The following is a 19,212-nucleotide window of genomic DNA, read 5'->3' as shown; positions in this document are numbered from 1 at the left end:
GTCGGTCCACTCGTTTATGTGCATCAGACATTATATAGGGTGTTCACACATATAATTTTGCTTTCACTTTAGATTAAAATAAATATATAATATGTCCATCTCACAGAGATTTTCATGAGAAAAACAATGGTCCAAACCCCATGGACCCGTTCTATCATATACGGTTCAAAAGTTATCAAGGTTTACCTCTTTACATACACATGTGAATTCCAGGAATTTATCTCAATAGAATCTAGACCTAACAAGTGGTCACTGCTGTGCAGTAATGGAACACACAAATTATGAAATTCAACTTTATTTTTTAAACCATTCATTTTTATTACACAAACCTATATGTCATTCTTTTCAGAATTTACTTTAAATTTACTTTAAATTACTTTACTTAGGGTTGTTGTTCTAAACTTGAGTTGAAACTTTTGTATTTTACTGAGTTGACTATTTAGTTTGTTTGGAAACCACGTGATCTCAGCGGAGCCTCCAATGTAACCCCTGCCATATGGGCGGGGCCTGAGTTCTATTTTAAATAAGTGGCGGTATTACCTGTAATAATAAACTATTCAAATTATGACGATCGGTGCCTCCATTAACTATGTGGAAGTATTTTAAAAGGACTTCCTTTTTAATCCTTTTAATGTATTTATGTTTTAATATATCATATGAATTGCCTATTACCTGTTTATGACACAACACAGTGGCTTTAAATGCAAATACCAAAGGGTATATATTTATTTACTAAATGCTAAATTTAAAGTGTTGGTAGTCAATTATAATGTTATACAAAGTCAATAGACAATATTCACAATACAATGTCAACAGACAATATCACAATATCACATAACAAAATATAGGCTCAAAGCCTATTCCAATTCCTTTCAAGGAAATAAATGTAATGTTTCCAATAAACTCAAAGTCAACTCAAAGGATTCACAATTGTACAATATATCATTAAGTAAAATAAAAAGGTGGGCCCACACTCACACACACACGCGCTCTGTAACTCAGTCCATTAACCAGTGTTACCGTTGCAGCTGACGTTGCTTGTGAGCGGGGGGGGCCTTGAAACAGATATAGCCACTTCACTCGTTTACACGAGCCTCAAATAAAAACACATGCGGGGTTCAGTACTCACGTAACCTCGTGGGGGACTCGTAGGTAAACGAGGGGTTTGAAAGATCCGAAAAAAAGGCAGAGATGAGGGGGGATGGGGTCCAGCGCTCTCCCACGAGCGCAGGAGAATGATTGAAGTACACTGGCGCGAAGATTCACTGGACGGTCTCGAGTTACCCCAGGCGATTGGAAACGGTCTCTGTGTCCACCGGAGAGCTTTCCTTTTGCTTGGTCTCTCGACTTCCAATTCTGAATTAACAGAATACACTGAGCTACAAAATCCAATAGCTATTTCGTTTTGATATAGCTAGAAACAATTTATCACTCAGCCAATGCTAGCAACATGCTAACGTAATTATGCTAAGCTAACCGCTTGCCGCGATTAGCTCTACAGTCAAATATAACATACTACAACGAGTAGATGTAGCTTATAAACAAACACCAGACATATGTATTTACCTCTGGTAGCTTCAATGTGCACCGACATCCAAAGGAATAACTGTTCGTTGATTCCCGAATTGTTATACACACAGCATACAGATCTTACTTCACTCGAAGATGTCATCAATCATTCTCACACGTTACTTAGTGCAACCTATCGTTATTAGTACAAAATCCCGCCCCCTCTATCTCAGCATACATTACAGTTGGCTAGCTCTTCCCGATGGACCAATGAAATAAAGAAATGAATGAATGACATTCATATCACGTAGTATAACCAATGAGCGAACTCACATTAGAGCTTGTAAACAAGTACACATTATAAACTTATAACCATGTTAATAACCGTGTACATAACCATGAAATGATGCTTATTTATTAAATTGACTTATTTATTGAAATGCTCATAGCTCACTTTAGTAGCTGGGCTACACATGTATTTTGTTTGTCTTGCCCTCTGGTAGCACCTGTGTGTGTTTTTTTTAATTTGTTGTTTTCTTTTTCTTTTTTTGTTGTTTGTTTGTTTGTTAGTGTGTTTGTTTTGTTTGGTTTTTTTGTTTGGTTTTTCCTGTGTTTTTTGTTTTGTTTGTTGTTGTTTTGTTTTGTTGTTGCTCTTGTATTTTTATTTTGTTTGTTTTTTCTGTGTTTTTTGTTGTTGTTTTGTTATGTTTTTCCCAGATGGTGATGTGGGTATTAATGTGTGTCTGTCTTTCTTGTTGGATGTTGTATTGTCCTAATCTAAAGGAAAATAATAAAAATATTTGGAGAAAAAAAAGCGCTTCTTAATCTGATCTACAACAACAACAACCACAACAACAATAGCCCAGCGTAGCGTCCATGTGGCATTTCTGGATGGGCAGTTTTGTATCACGTCACCGTTACAAAAAATGGGTTCTGTAATATCAGAGGTCTAGGCATTAGCCCTAGTCCTATCTGTCCCTGCCCTGTTTGTCCTATCTGTGTATCCTGTCTGTCCCCTCTGACTGTCTGTCCTGTCTGTCTGTCTGTCTCCTCTGACTGACAGTCTTCCTCTGAGCTGATGCGCCAGGAGAGTCTAGTGTTCTGGTCACATGTTACAGGACGAAACGGAGGAATCAAACCGCAGCTGTCTTTAGGACGCCAAATAAAACAACAGGCCGTTTAGAAAACCAAAAGATTTATTACAAAACAATATAATACAAATAATCACAGTGATTATTTTTTTGCTGAGTTTCCAGCGACATGATCAGTCCATCCTCTCCTCCTCCTCCTCTCCTCCTCAGTCCTCCAGTAGTATCTCTATCTCCTCCATCGGGGCTCTCACCCTCAGCTCCTTCTCCGTCATCAGATCCAGGAACTCCTGAACGCGATCAGGAAACAGCTGCACCGCATCCATGTACAGACCCTACACACACACACAGAGACACACACACACACACACACACACACACACACACACATCAGTAAAGCAGGGTTCCCACACCTTCTGAAACATTTCAGAACATTACAATTCAAGCACCTTTCAAGGACTTTCAAGACTCAATTCCCTCAAATTCAAGGACCCAACACAGATCTAGATGAGAATTTATATAATAGGAACTCTCCGCTCACAGACAACAATTAAAAGAGAGAGAGAGAGAGAGAGAGAGAGAGAGAGAGAGAGAGAGAGAGAGAGAGAGAGAGAGAGAGAGAGGGGGGAATTCAAGCACTTTCAATGACCCATGTCTATTTTCAAAAACCTTTAAGACTTTTCTTTTCTCTCAAATTCACAAACGTTCAAGGATTTCAAGGACCCGTGGGAGCCCTGGTAAAGGGCCCATCTCCCATGTGTGTGGTACACACACACACACACAGGTCAGGAGCAGCATCTCACCTTGGCCCAGGGGACGTCCTGCAGAGCCTTGTAGAAGATTCCTCTGGCCTTCTCCACCTTCCCCTCCGACTCCTACACACACACACACACACACACACACACACACACACACACACACACACACGTTAGGGCTTCAGCATGGTCCACAGGATCAACATTACATCAGAGAATACAATAGTGTATGTCAGGTGTGTGTGTGTGTGTGTGTGTGTGTGTCGTACCAGGAAGTTCATGTACATCCTCCACAGCAGCGGACAGTGCGTCCCGTGCTCGGTTGCTATGGCGCTCTCGAACAGCGAGCAGATGCGGTTGCTAAGGCCGTTCTCTGGCAGGGTGGCCAAGGTGTCGCCATGGGAACCAGACCTGTAGGGAGACATGCACCGGTAACTAAGTAACCAGGTTATTATGGTCTGGGTCAGACAGACACCCAAGGCTTCATTAGAACATTTGCTTCACTTGCGTCGTTTGGAGCTGTGAGAACGCGCATTCGAAGTCGCTCCCGGAGCAAACAACCGACGGATGCTCCGCTTGAAAAGGGTGGTTTCGCTCCGGTTAGAAACTACGCATCGAGGCTGTCCATAGGAAAACAACAGCGAATGCGTGTTGATTTGGATAAGAGAGGGACAAACGGGCAATTTTCAATTTTTCTGACCAATCAACTACCACGTCTGTTGCTTCGATTGCGTATGCTACTTCGTTTACATAAAGGGCTGTGAGAACGCAAATCAGAGAAATAATTTATGCAACAATGTTGCAAACTCATCCACTTGCTCCGGGTCCTGATTCTGACTTTCATGTGAGAACATGATCTAAGGTTCTCCTGGTTCCTTGTAACCTTCTAGGTCTAGAGTGCAGGGTTCCTACAAGTTTCAACACGTCAAATTTAAGACCTTTTTAAGACCTCTTTGAATATACATTTTTACCTATTCGCGACACCATATGATAGCTTTTTGTCATCCTCGAGGTGATGAAATTAGGGATTTCACTGCCATACAGACAAAAAAGGAAGCGAATTGGCTTTTTTTTGGTTCCAGCTTGATTCATTTCCGCGTAAATAAATGTGGTCGGACTGATTTCCTTGCAGGATAAAATTTTTAAGACCTAGCACCTCATTTTTAGACCGAATAACTGAAATGTGGGGCCTTTATAGGCCTTATAAATCGCAGGGCTCTACAGTGCAACCATTTCACTCGCAATTGCGACTAAAAATACATCTGTGCGACTAGAGAAATAAATTCACGAGCACACTGTGCGAGTACAGATTATTTTTTTTATTTTTTTTAATTCTAAAAATAAATCTGCGCGAACCGGGAAAATAATTCACGAGTGAAAGATTTCAGCTTTCTCACTCTCTGCATGCATACTGACAACAACAACATTCATTCATCTCTGTCCCACTTATATCCCGTCATATCACCCGCTAAGCAGCCTGGGTGATTGAGTCAACACACGCCGTGAATTCTGAATACTTTGCTCGCTAACGAGCGGTCACTACACTACAATATATATATTTTTTAAACTACAAGTCCCACATTCCACAAGCCACAATCCGATTCCGCCAACCACAGTACAGCTCTCTGTGATAACGTGTGGTGTGAACTTTCCCTGAGAAGAACACGGCTGCGCTATCGAAAGTTTGACTCAAAATGAAGAAAATGAAGCCCATTCATTTGTATTTTGCGAGTCAAAGAAACAAAGAAAAAGAGGAATCCGGTGAGGGCCCAAGTAATTCGCAAGCTGGTTCAACTAACGAGAGAGATGGGGATGAGACGGCTAGTAGCGACAGTGAGGCTGAGAACAACGTTAGTAGGCCTAACGTTACTAGCGAAGATGACACCCCAGCGTCCATTGCAGCCGGCGGAGGGAAAACATATAGATTTAATCCGAAGTGGCTGGAAATCTTCCCATGGCTAGAGTTTAAAGACAACGTCATGTTCTGCAAATATTGTAGAGGGCAGAAACAGGCTGGCAAGTCGACGTTCCTATCAGGAAACCCGCATCTGAAAAGGGATAGCGTAACGAAGTTAATGGTAAGAGTTAAATGAAATTGAAAGATATCATATTTTCCCTAGAACATACTGGAGTTGGTGCAGCTTATGCTGGTGCTGCCCATTTCAGCCGCCCAGTGTGAGCGAGGCTTCTCTGCGCAGAACCGCATTAAGAATTCAACAAGAAGCAGCCTTGGAGTCTCCACCACCGAAGACCTGATGAGGATCAGCCTGGAGGGGCCTTCTGTCGAGGACTTCGATCCCACTCCTGCCGTGGACCGCTGGCTGACCTCTAAGCGTGCCAGACGGCCAACATACAAAAGCATATGGACAACTGATATCCTCTGCGTCTAGTAGGGCTGTAGGCATGGGCCAATGTGTGATTTTGGTGCAAAAATGGCAAAATCACTAATAAAAATGTGTTATTATAAAATGTTTCACTGTGCTCCTAAATTTCAAGGACCCCAATTGAAATAAGCCAGTGGCTTTCTTGGGTTTTTATCCTTTTAGTTGACCTTGTATGTAATATGTACTTTCATGTACCTACTTCTGCAAATCTTCTAATAAAGTTTTCAATCAATCAATCAATGCCCCTAAAATTTTTCATTTAGGAGCACATGTGCTCCTAGTGAAAAAGGTTAGCGTAGAGCCCTGAATCGGATTGCTGGATTTTAGACTTAATGGCTTTTTAAGACCAGCGCAGGAACCCTGACAGTGGTACTGAAGCCTCTGGCCCTAATCACTCAATAATTATCTGCACATAGTGTTAATTAAATTACTTGGAGTGAGATTATTAATATTAAGATATGCCTTGTTATTAACAATACAAATGTCCTTGCCAAGCCTTATTATTGTAACAGCAGGGGTCCAAGACCCTGCGTGCCTTCTAACAGAGACACAACAGAGAGTGTACTGCTGGCTGCCTCACTGCCTGGCACGGCAACTGTACTGCCGAGCGCATCACTGAATGTGAGCTTCCCTCCATCCAGGATATATACCCCAAACGGTCAGTCAGCTAAGCCCAGAGGATCATCAAAGATCCCAGCCACCCCAACCACAGTCTGTAAGACCCCAGCCACCCCAACCACAGTCTGTTAGACCCCAGCCACCCCAACCACAGTCTGTTAGACCCCAGCCACCCCAACCACAGTCTGTTAGACCCCAGCCACCCCAACCACAGTCTGTTAGACCCCAGCCACCCCAACCACAGTCTGTTAGACCCCAGCCACCCCAACCACAGTCTGTTAGACCCCAGCTACCCCAACCACAGCCTGTTAGACCCCAGCCACCCCAACCCAGGCTAAACCTGCCTAAACCCAGGCTAAACCCAGGCTAAACCCAGCCTAAACCAGACTTAACCCAGGCTAAACCAGGCACACTTAAATAACTAAAGTATTGGTGTTCAGTCAGTGTCATAATTAAAACTACATCACCCATCGTGCTCTCTGCCCTCACCTCTGCGCGGCGTCGAGCAGCTGCTTCCTCTGTAGCTCCGCCTTGATGGCGAAGAGGCGTGGCACCAGGCTGGCGTTGCCCCGGGCGACGGTGTGGTAGAACCGGCGGGCCCGCCCGGCGCTGTGGTACCGCTGCTCCAGGTCCAGGTGGAGGCGCCACAGGGGGGCGCTGTGGGGCAGGACGGCCAGCGCCGAGGTCAGGCTCCGCCGCAGGGCGCCCAGGGGGAACACGCTGGAGCTGGTGTGGAAGCGCAACAGTGCCGCCTGCTGGACCCACAGGGCCTCGCACTCTGCGTTAGCGTTAGCCTGGCTAACTGTCTGTGTGTCAGTGTCGGCGTTAGAGGTGTTGGTGGTAGAGGCGTTAGCGGTAGAGGTGTTGGCGGTAGACGTGTTGGTGGTAGAGGTGTTGGTGGTAGCGGTGTTAGCGGTAGAGGTGTTAGCGGTAGAGGTGTTGGTGGTAGAGGCGTTAGCGGTAGAGGTGTTGGTGGTAGAGGTATTAGCGGTAGCGGTGTTAGCGGTCCTGTGTGCGAGCCTCTCCAGGGCGCGGCTGTACACCTCCTGCGCCGCCTCCACCCCCACAGTGAGATACTGGAACAGGCCGTAGCAGCCCACCAGCCCCCTGACCCGCCCCCCCACCCCTCCCCGCCCCTCCGTCATTTCAGACCCCTCCGCTTCCTCCTGGGCAGGAAGTGACGTCACCAGCGCCTGCTCGTACACCTTCCTCGCCCTGAGAACCGCCACAGGGGTGTACGACCTCACCTCCCCCCCCCCCCTCCACCCTCTCCCCCACCCCTTCCCCCCCTGCTAGCTTCGTGAGGATAGTCATCGCCGCCGCCGAGACCGAAGCCCCTCCCCCTCCCGCCGCTGTAGCCACGCCCCCCCGCCACGCCTCCTCCACTTCCAGCTGAGCATACAGCAGGCAGAGGTCGCAGAGGGCGGGGTCAGACAGCCCCCCGGCCACGCCCATGGCCAGCGCCGTGTCGAACACCTTGCGGGCGTCGTCCAGGTTACCCAGCAGCCACTGCAGGTGTGCGTACTGGCGGAAGAGGGTCAGGTGGCCGCGGTTCTCAGGCTCCTTCAGCAGACGCTTGGCCAGACGCCGACTCTTCTTCCCCTGGGAACGCACACGCCTCTGGTTACCACTGAGGACGCACCGCTGCACCTGCACACACACACAAACACACACACACACACGCACACACACACACACACACACACACACACACAGGGAGGGTGGACAGAGATTAGTACAGTTGAAATCATCTGTACGTCTTCCTGTATCATCAGGCTTCTACATCAACTCTGACTAGAGAATGTTCTGGAACCAGCTGACTGGTACTAACACTGTACTAGCATGGTACTAAAACAGAACTAGACAGGTACAATTCCTGTGGAAATTGTGAAGTGTTCTTTCCCCCCCCCCCCCCCGGGCCACTCCACTGCATCTCCCGGCGAAGACCACGTTCCTCTAGCTCACCCTGAGGCAAAGTTGTGGGGTTGGTGTGTGTGTGTGTGTGTGTGTGTGTGCCTCTCTCTGTCTGTCTGTCTCTGTTTCTAACCCTTAGGGACACCTGCAAGAGGTGGTCGCCACGGCAACTCACTCTAGCCTGAGCTGTTTTTGTCTTTGGCTAGCTGTCAAACAAACTGCTGAAACGTAAAAATGATTAATGTTTGGGCTTATATGTTGTATTTTGAGTGACAGTAACAGTTGGTCTACGTTTCAATGTAAAAATGGTGAATATAGACATACAATTGTAGCCGTAGGAGCAGTTTGCAAAATGTTCAAAAAGTTTCACCCTCTATTCTCAAAGTCGGCGAATGTCTTTACGTCACCCAGAGGCCGAGCTGTGGCGTTTTCAATATTGGCCCAATCATTGTCTATGGACTTTTTTGTCCGCTAAACGGGGCATTGTGGGTAAACCGTAGGCTGTAACCTTCCGTCGGACAATAGCAACGCGAGTTGGAACGAGCCGCACGTTTTGACACCTTTCATGTCTACCTACTGGGACAAATTTTGCTATAATAATAATAAATATTGAAAATATATGGACAAGAACAATAAGTGTTGCTTGCTACTGCAAGCACACTTAACTAGAACATGTTAGTACCATGTTAGTACAGCATTAGTACAGCGTTAGTACAGCGGTGCCTACCTTGGCCGTCTCGTACTGCAGCCAGACCAGTGATAGGACGGCTCTGTCCTGGGGGGGGAGAGGGGGGAGGAGCATCTGGAAGGCGTGGTCTAGAAACTCCTCCCCCAGTTTACACAGCCCCGCCCTCTTCCTGTGGCCATGCAGCGTGGTCATGTGACCCACAGGGGTGACGGCGGGGGCGGGGAGGTCGTAGGAGGTCAGGGGTCGGCGGGGGTCAGCGCCCCCCCCCTCCAGCAGGGTCAGGTCCTCCAGCAGCAGCGACCAGCGGGGGGCGCCGTAGTCCACACAGGCAGCCGGCAGACCCAGGAAGTGGAGGAAGCACAGAACCAGACGCAGACGCAGGTCCGGACGGGTCAGACGGATCAGAGACGGACCGATGTCATCAAACAGGACCTGGACACACACACACACACACGTCATCAAACAGGACCTAGACACACACACACACACACACACACACGTCATCAAACAGTACCTAGACACACACACACACACACACACACACACACACACACACACGTCATCAAACAGGACCTAGACACACACATGTCATTAAAACAGGATCAAGAGAGATGCATGCACACACACACACACACAGATGTCATCAGACAGGACCTACACACACTTTCATAAAACATTTGATGTCAGTTCGATTTCAGGTGGACAGCATCAGGATCTCTCCACCAATCACCTGTCTGTCTGGGTCCTCACAGTCCTCCTCTGATTGGCCCTTGGCTTTGTCCGGCCTCCACGGTAGCCAATGGCAGGCCTCGCGAGACGTCTCCACGTCCAACCAGATCCTCCACTTAGGCCAGGTCTTATCCTTCACCTCCGCCTCCTCCTCTTCCTCATCATCATCATCGTCTAGTGCGCGCGCACACACACACACACACACACACACACACACACACACACACACACACACACACACGTCTATGATATTCAGAAAATGTATTGAACACTGTAGCATTCCCTCGCCTCGGCCCGACAACAGGTGCCGCGGAGAATGTAATCACCGCAACGCTACCAATCAGCCCGACTCGGCGCACCTGGGTCGTTCGGAGGAGCGGGCTGAAAAAGGGGCCGAGTACCAGGAGACGAGAGAGGGTGACACGCGTACCCGAATAGGAGTGGATTACCCCGAGACCCAGCCCGAGAACGGCTCCCCCCACCCCGAACGGCAGACGAGCGCCTGAGTCCCTCTGCTCCCCTTGCCCTGGCTCGGAGCGATAGCCAGCCTTGAAAATACGAAAAGGACAGTATCCTAAGTTACCCTCCAAAGAGGAAGTATTTCAGTTAACCCCTCGTTGGAATTATACCTGTTTTTCCCTTTTGGATTTTCCCTTTGGACTAACCTTTTTTCGCCCCCCCCCAGACGAGGGAAGGGTTCACGGGAACCAGCAGTAAACTCAAATAAAAACTGTAAACTGCACTCTGACTTGTGTGCTCTCTAGCTGGGGGGGGGGTGTTTACGCCGGTCCAGGCGAGGGTGATACTACAACACACTAACTGAAATGAATTCAATATTTTGGCCTATTCCTCTACACAGTAACACACACACACACACACACACACACACACACACACACACACACACACACACACACACACACGGGCACACACACGGGCACACACACACACACACAGACACAGACACAGACACAGACACACACACACACACACACACACACACACACACACACACATGTCTATGATATTCAGAAAAAGTATTGAACACACTAACTGAAATGAATTCAATACATAGTGGAGAAGACTTTGTTTGTAATGACAGCTTCAAGGCGCTTTCTGTATGAAGTAACTAATCGGCCGCAGTATTCAGGTGTGATTTTGGCCCATTCCTCTACACAGATTGTCTTTAAATCTTGAAGATTGCGGGGGGGCCTCTTGTGAATCTGGACCTTCAGATGTTTCCACAAATGTGCAATTGGGTTTTAAGTCAGGTGATTGACTGGGCCATTCCAACAAGTTGATTTTCTTTCTCTGAAACCAATTGCGAGTTTCCTTTGTTGTATGCTGGATCGTTGTCCTGCTGGAAGGTCCACACACGTCTCATCCTCTCATCTCTCCGCTAGGCTAATGACTTATACAAAAGCTAATTGGAGAGTTGATTAGCAAACCAAACGATCAAGCATTGTTGATTTGCACAAAGTTGCAGAGTTACAAAGTAATCTCAAAGAGTTTAGATATTCATCAGTCCACAGTTAGACATACTGTCCATGAATGGAGACGATTTATTACTGTGGCCTTCCGAGACGTGGGTGACCAGCCAAGACGACTCCAAAGGCACAACGCAGAATACTCAATGAGCCATAAAAGAACCCTAGAGCAACAGCTACATAAAGACTTTCTAAATCTTAACAGATTTTTTATCTGAGAGAGACCCCACACATGAAGATAAAAAATCATGGATTGAACAGTTTTGATCGTATTGTGTGTGGTTTGCTCCGATATTCCCAATACAGCACACCACATACATAAAGATCTGTCCTACGACAGTCTAGACCCCCAAGCCAGAAATCTCGTGTGATCAAACGTGATCTAATGTAGTACCCTGACTGACCTGTATGAGGCAGCCATGTGCGACAGGGCAAAAGAATTGCCGAAGAAATAAAAAAAGAAGTCAGCTCGCTTCTTGATTGGCTACATTCCATTCCACGTCACAATCGGACTCAGGAGTTGTCAGTTTCACCCACACACAAGAGGACTTTTGATCGTAAATATTGAACACGTTTAATATTTACGATCATCGGCCCGGACCATTTTCCGAGCAGATTGTCGGGAGAAATTGACTCTTAACACACCTCATGTCTATGGCAGGAAGCAGCTGCTCTCCAAAAAAAACACTGTGCGCCTGATGTTTGCATAAGAGCACCTTGACACTCCACAACACTGCTGGGAATATATTTTGTGGACTGATGTAATTAAGGTTGAATTTGTTTACACCGGGAACTGGGAATTGCTGGAGAGAGTGCAACAATTCAATGGCTGATTTCGATCACATTTTTTGGGAATGCCCAGCAATTCAATCCTATTGGCTAGAGATAATTTCAGAAATAAATTTGATAATGGGACTGGAGATTGAATGTAGATTCGATATTGTATATTTGGGTAATATACCGACCACACTTAGTACTCAGGATAAGTACCTCCTTAAAATATTAATGGTAGCTAGCAAAAAAGCAATAACCAAGAAATGGTTGAATAAGAATCCTCCAACAAAAGGAGAGTGGATAACAATAATACAGGGAATGTTTGAGATGGAGAGTCTCACCTTCTCCTTGAGATTATGTGTTGATAAATTGTATAGATATTGGTCGAAATGGATACTATACAGAGGGGTGGATGCTGCTTCCTCTTCCCCCACGTAGCTTTATATGGGGGGTTTGTGTGTTATCAAACGCAAATGGTCTCTGTGTGTTTTTGTTTTTATCATTTATCACAACCTGTTTTATTTTACTTTATTTTATTCTATTTTCTCAATTACCGGTATTCCTTCTGTGACTGAGAGATTGGATAGGGCCACACAGAGTTCCTGTACGGACAACAACCTTATTGATTTCCTCTGAGGACAAGATGGACTGAGAGTGATACTGGAGATATTCCCTGAATCTATTATGACTAATGGACAAAGTAACCTGTGACACAAAGCGAACGATTGAGGACATAAGTAAGAATGCGATACCCACGATGACCTGTCTGTTTTTTGTTCTTTGTTATTCATGTAAAAAAAGAAAAGAAAAAGAAAGTATTAAAAAAAAAAAGTTGAATTTGTTAGGGAAGTACACGCAGCACTACCTATGGCGAAAAAAAGGGCACAGGACACCAACATGAAAACATCATCCCAACTGTGAAGTACGGTGGAGGGAGCATCATGATTTGGGGCTGCTCTGCTGCCTCTGGGCCTGGACAGCTTGCCGTCATCGAGGGACAAAATGCATTCCCAAGTTTATTAAGGTATCCTACAGGATAACGTCAGGGTGGCTGTCCTCCAGCTGAAGCTCAGTAGATGCAGCAGGACAATGACCCTAAATATTGGTAAATGGTAAATAGACTGCACTTATATAGCGCCTTTATCCAAAGCGCTTTACCATGGCCTCTCATTCACCCATTCACACACAAATGGCGGCAAGCTACCATGCAAGGCGCCGGCCTGCTCACTGGGAGCAATTTGGGGTTCAGTGTCTTGCCCAAGGACACTTCGACATGTGGCCAGCCGGGGCTTGAACCGCGATCTGCCAACCTTGCGATCATTAGACAGCATTGTCTACCTCTTGCGCCACAGCAGCCCCCATATATTGAAGTAAATCTAGTACAGAATGGCTTCAAGAAAATAAAATCCGCCGTTTGGAGTGTCCCAGTTAGACCCCAGACCTTAACCCAATAGAGATGCTGTGGGATGACCTCAAGAGAGCCGTTTACACCAGACATCTACAGAATATGGCTGAGCTGGAGCAGTTCTCTAAAGAAGAACGGTCCACAATTCCTCCTGACTGTGGTGCCGGTCTGAGCCGCTTGCTTAAAATGATCTCCTGCGTCATCCCCCTTTACTGCACACAACATATTTATGGACTGTGTTACAATTTGTTTAGCTGTGTAGTTTTACTGAGGTAATACCAATATTCATGTGAACAGCTGCAATGGAAATATTGGTATGTTGAATTAAAAAAATTGCTAATGTGTGGAATACTTATTTCCCCCACTGTATGGCGGTATATGGTATATGGTGTTATAGATGGTGGTGTACATGGTGTTATATTTTAATAAACACTTCTCCGAGATAGGTTGTACCCTGGACACCCCCCTATGGTGGTTTCTGATGATACTGCCCTTGTGGACCGTGTCCCCCTTTTCACCTTTCAACCATTTACTTCCGCGGAGGTCCTCAAGGTTTTAGAAACTGTTGACCCCAAATCATCCTCTGGTGAGGATAAACTAGACTCATTTTTCATAAAATTGGCTGCGCCAATTATCAGCGTGCCGCTAACATTTTTTATCTTTCCATTTCCTCTGGTGTATTTCCGTTGGTCTGGAAGTCTGCGCGAGTCATTCCTTTACATAAAGGGGGTGATAGGGCTGATCCGGATAACTATCGACCGATCTCCACTCTCCCATGCCTATCTAAAGTACTTGAGACCTTGGTCAATTCTCAATTGAAACGCTTTCTATTAAGCCACTCAATTCTTAGTCCCCATCAATCCGGTTTCAGACCAATCCATAGTACCATCTCTGCTATCACACTTGTAACTAACGACATAGTCTCGGCCTTGGATAAGAGGAACCACTGCGCGGCCCTCTTTGTCGACCTCTCGAAGGCATTTGACACGGTCGATCACCACTTGCTTTTAGAACAGCTATCCGATATTGGATTGGATTTAGGAGCTTGTGCGTGGTTCCATGACTACCTTTCCCTCAGGCGTCAGTGTATAAAATCTTCACGTGGCAATTCGGATTTCATAACGGTTACAAAGGGTGTCCCTCAAGGTTCGGTGCTGGGCCCTGTACTTTTTACCATCTATATTAATGAACTGGTATCTTCGCTAACCGGTTGCCACGTTCATTTATATGCCGATGATACCATTCTTTATAGTACAGCAGATTCCCCACATGCTGCTACTATCAACTTGCAGCTAGCCTTTAACTCACTGCAAGACGCCCTCTCGAGGCATAAGCTAGTCCTCAACTCGAAGAAAACGAAATTCATGTTGTTTACTAGGGCTAGAAATGTGGACCTTACAAAGCTTCTTATATCCACAGTTGACGGCTCCTCCATTGAGAGAGTTACCGACTACAAATATCTTGGGCTGTGGTTGGATGAGAAGCTATCATTCAAAACGCATGTCGACGGCCTCGCCTCCAAACTTCGGCAAAAGGTGGGCTTTCTTTACCGTAATCGGTCTAGCTTCCCCTTGCTTTGTAGGAAGAGAGTTGTCGAGGCGGTATTCCTGTCCGTAGTAGATTACGGTGATGTTATCTATAGGCATGCAGCTTCATCTACATTGAAACAATTGGACTCAGTTTATCACTCAGCTCTAAGGTTTATTACCGGGGACAGTTATGACACTCACCATTGCATACTTTATGACAAGGTTGGCTGGCCCTCTCTTTCTCTGAGGCGCAGTTACCACTGGAACTTGTTCGTTTTCAAGGCCATCTGTGGCAAGCTTCCTCCTTATATCTCATCTTTATTGGACTGGAGTCTTGGTATTTATGTGACCAGATCTAATAGTTGGCTTTCTTTTCGGGTTCCGTATGCGCGTTCAGACCTGGGTAAAACAGCCTTTTTTATTGATGCCCCTAATACATGGAACACTCTGCAGCAAACTCTCCGGTTGGAGGTCCTCCCCTCTGCCTCTAAACTCTTGGTGCAAAAACTGTATTCTACCGATTGCAATTGTTTTTTCTTTCTTTTTTTCTTTTTTAATCCTGTCTTGCTCACTGTTTGTTTGCCCTTGCTCACTGTTCTATTGTACACTCGACGTCACTGTAAATGAGGGTGACCTCAGTGCCTATCGAGTTTTAAATAAAGGTTTGAAATGAAAAAATATATGGTGGTATAGATGGTACAAGGTGTATGTGTTACGGTACATGTGGGAAAACTAGGGTTAGGGTTAGGTGCTAGGGTGCTAGGTGGAGGGTTAGGGTTAGGGTTAACGTTAGACATGCCAGCATGTACCAAGTCACCCTAGCACCTAACCCTAACCCTAGTTTTCCCACATGTACCGTAACATATGTAGTGTGTGGTACCTGTCTGGTTGGGGAGCAGCCAACCCCCCCTCTCCTGCTGCTGCATCCAGGCCCTCCAGCCCCGGGCGTCCCTCTCCCCCACACGGGGCTCCCCGCTGTCCCAGAACGGCTCAAAGAACTCCACCTGGGGAGGGGGGTTGCGAGAGGGAGGGTGGAGGGGAGGAGGGGGAGGGGAGGGGGAGGGGGTGGTGAGAGGGGAGGAGGGGGAGTTAGGTTTTAACACTGTTCAGCTCCTCCGTTAGCTGTGTTCATTTCCGAGAATAATGAGACATTCTGGACAGAGACACACACACACGCACACGCACACGCACAGACACACACACACACTAGGGCTGCACGATTTGGGGAAAAAATCGAATTGCGATTATTTGGACAGATATCGCGATTGCGATTAATTTGCGATTATAATTTTTTTAAATAGCAAAAAATAAAAAAAAATAAAAAAATAAGGGAGTTTTTGTAAAGTGTGGCCATATCTCCGGCTAGGAAGGTCGTATCAACGTGCAGTTTGTTTGTACGTCTTCAGGGGACTTAGAGGCTCCCTCCTCTAGCACCCCCACAGCCCGAGCTACGAGTGAAAGAACTAAACTTACATTGGGTTGCTTTAAAGTTGGGTTGCTTTAAAATCAAGCTTCAGATTAAAACATGTGATGGAGCATTACTAACCTGACTCAGGTGGTTTGTTTCACACAACCATCTAGGAAAGCTTAATTGGAAGCTGTTTGGAAAAGGGCAGGTACTTTCAAAAAATACTTGGCAGGTGATTGGATGAATATCACCTATTTTCAGAGAGCATTACCACATGATACCATCAAACTTTTAACTGCTCTAATTCTAATGCAAGGATGATAACTTAAAAGATATGAATTGTATATATGATAACCTCATCTCATCTAGACAGGTGGCTACTTTCTAAGATGATCCAGCTATTAAAATGATCATTTGGGGATACACTGTGACTATAACTGAAAGGACCACATCTAGATGACTCGGTCAACAGTCGAACTGATGAATGATAGAATGGTGGTCTCTGACTATGGAGCACAGACACATGTCACCTTGACTTAGGAATCTGTGACATACTTCAGCCCAAGGCTAGGCTAGGCTAACCTCTGCGTCTTTAAAGCCGGCTGGTATGAACGAATGGTATGAGGTTATGCATACAGGACACATTCATGTTTGACAACAGAACAGTTAACTTCCATGTATCCATAAGCCTGCTATACTATATAAACACCAACCCGCAGGTTGCTGAGACTGTCAACTCTGTGTCTGTACTTTAACGCCGGGTTAGCATGAGTAGCTAAGCTAAGCTACCGTCTCGAAGACTACAAGTTAGCTAAGCTAAGTTTAAGGCTGGACTAACAGCACCGACATGCACTTGGCTGGTACAGTATAGTGAAATTGTACACTTACCTGTCGCAATTATAACATACTAACGTTTATCATACGTCCAGTAAGCCATGTGGTGTCTAATTGTCTCCGTTACGTTAGCCCAAAGTCTCGTAATAATTGGACTGACTGTCGTGACACAACCTATGCCTGCGTTCGTAAATTCGCTCTGAGAGCGCCGGGTTCAAAGTCATAAAGAGACCAAGTAATTTGATTGGACAAGAGGCATTCCATGAGTGCTGATCAAATTTCCAAAAGAGGTTTTAATCTCAATGTGACTTCCTGGTAAAATAAAGGTTTAAAAAAAAAAAAAAAAAAAAAAAAAAACGCAGGCAAATCGCAGGCTTTGCGATTAGCTAATCGCATCATTTCAAATCGCGATTTCGATTTAAAATCGATTAATCGTGCAGCCCTAACACACACACACACACAGACACAGACACACACACAGACACAGACACAGACACAGACACAGACACAGACACAGACACAGACACACACACTCACACTCACACTCACACTCACACTCACACTCACACTCACACTCACACTCACACTCACACTCACACACAGACACAGACACAGACACACACACACACACACACACACACACACACACAGACACAGACACAGACACACACCCACACAGACACACACACACACACACACAGACACACACACACACACACACAGACACACATACACACACGCACACACAGCAGGTAGTTGCACTCACACACACCATTAGTGGTAATGAATGTAAATGATGTGTTTAACATGCATAGACATGGAGCTACATGGGCCTCATTAGAGAAGCATGGTCACATCCCTTCACACAGTGTGTGTGTCTGTGTGTGTGTCTATCTGCTGTCTGGTGGTGTGTGTGTGTGTGTGTGTGTGACTGTAGTGTGTGTGTGTGTCACTGTGTCTGTGTACCTGCTGTCTGGTGGTGTGTGTGTACCTGTTGTCTGGTGTTGTCTGGTGTAGTGTGTGTGTGTGTGTGTGTGTGTGTGTGTGTGTGTGTGTGTGTGTGTGTGTGAGTGACTGTAGTGTGTGTGACATTGTCTGTGTGACTGTGCCTGTGTCTGTGTACCGGTTGTCTGGTGGTGTGTGTGTGTACCTGTTGTCTGGTGGTGTGTGTGTGTGTGTGTACCTGTTGTCTGGTGGTCAGGTGTGAGACAGAGTCAGGTGTGTAGAAGGTGAAGTCCAGCAGGGCCTGGAACAAACACACGGCCTTCTCAGAGTGGCCGCTCTGACGCAGGAAGTGGACCTGCTGCAGGAAGATGTCTGCAGGGGGGAGGGGGGGGGGGGGGGGGAGTCATAGCAGTTCATCTTGACAATATAAAATATTAATCAGACCAATCAAATCCTCCCATCCCCAGGTCACATGGTGTTCATAAGCCTTTATTGCTTTTCGTGATATCTTAATTATTCATCTGAATAATCATCAAGTCATAATTAATGTTCTCCCTCTAAGGGTCTCATTAAGCCCTCCGCAGCCAGACCGCAACGATCAAACGCACTCACACGCACACACGCACGCACACACACACACACGCACGCACACACACACACACACACACACACACACACTATGGCGCTTTTCTACCAGTAGAGGGCAGCACTGACATGCGGTTGGGCAGCTTTGGTTGTTATTGTCATCCACTCAATAGTTTCCATCTTTAGCTGTTTAATTCACTTCACTGTCTTTGCTTTGACAGAGCAGAACATTCTAGAACCTTCTCCAGCTGTTTAGTAACATACTAGAACCTTCTCCAGCTGTTCAACAACATGCTAGAACCTTCTACAGCTGTTTAATAACGTTCTAGAACCTTCTCCAGCTGTTCAACAACATTTTAGAACCTTCTACAGCTGTTTAACAACATTCTAGAACCTTCTACAGCTGTTTAATAATGTTCTAGAACCTTCTACAGCTGTTTAACAACATTCTAGAACCTTCTACAGCTATTTAATAACGTTCTAGAACCTTATTCAAGGTTTAATAAATTATAGTGTGTGTATGTAGTGTAGTGTGTAGTATGTAGTGTAATGTGTGTGTA

The 19,212-nt window shown here is 46.0% G+C and overlaps 1 protein-coding gene across 1 annotated transcript in view; it reads right to left on the bottom strand.

Annotated features, from left to right (window-relative positions):
- Positions 1-2,806: 2,806 nt before the first annotated feature.
- Positions 2,807-19,212, bottom strand: part of nrde2 (NRDE-2, necessary for RNA interference, domain containing) — a gene marked incomplete at both ends in the record, with an annotated part of 22,190 nt that continues 5,784 nt past the window's right edge. The window contains 9 exon segments of the mRNA XM_080546254.1: positions 2,807-2,932; positions 3,401-3,472; positions 3,622-3,763; positions 6,844-7,626; positions 7,628-8,004; positions 8,996-9,388; positions 9,687-9,859; positions 15,761-15,884; positions 18,306-18,439. Of these exon segments, the coding sequence (XP_080402380.1) occupies positions 2,807-2,932; positions 3,401-3,472; positions 3,622-3,763; positions 6,844-7,626; positions 7,628-8,004; positions 8,996-9,388; positions 9,687-9,859; positions 15,761-15,884; positions 18,306-18,439 (2,324 nt within the window).

This window comes from Nansenia antarctica (assembly GCF_963989245.1).
Source record: "Nansenia antarctica genome assembly, chromosome: 1".
Classification (NCBI taxonomy): Eukaryota; Metazoa; Chordata; class Actinopteri; order Argentiniformes; family Microstomatidae; genus Nansenia; species Nansenia antarctica.
The sequence above is the reverse complement of the archived record's forward strand: the minus strand, read 5'-3'. Positions and strand labels throughout refer to the sequence as shown.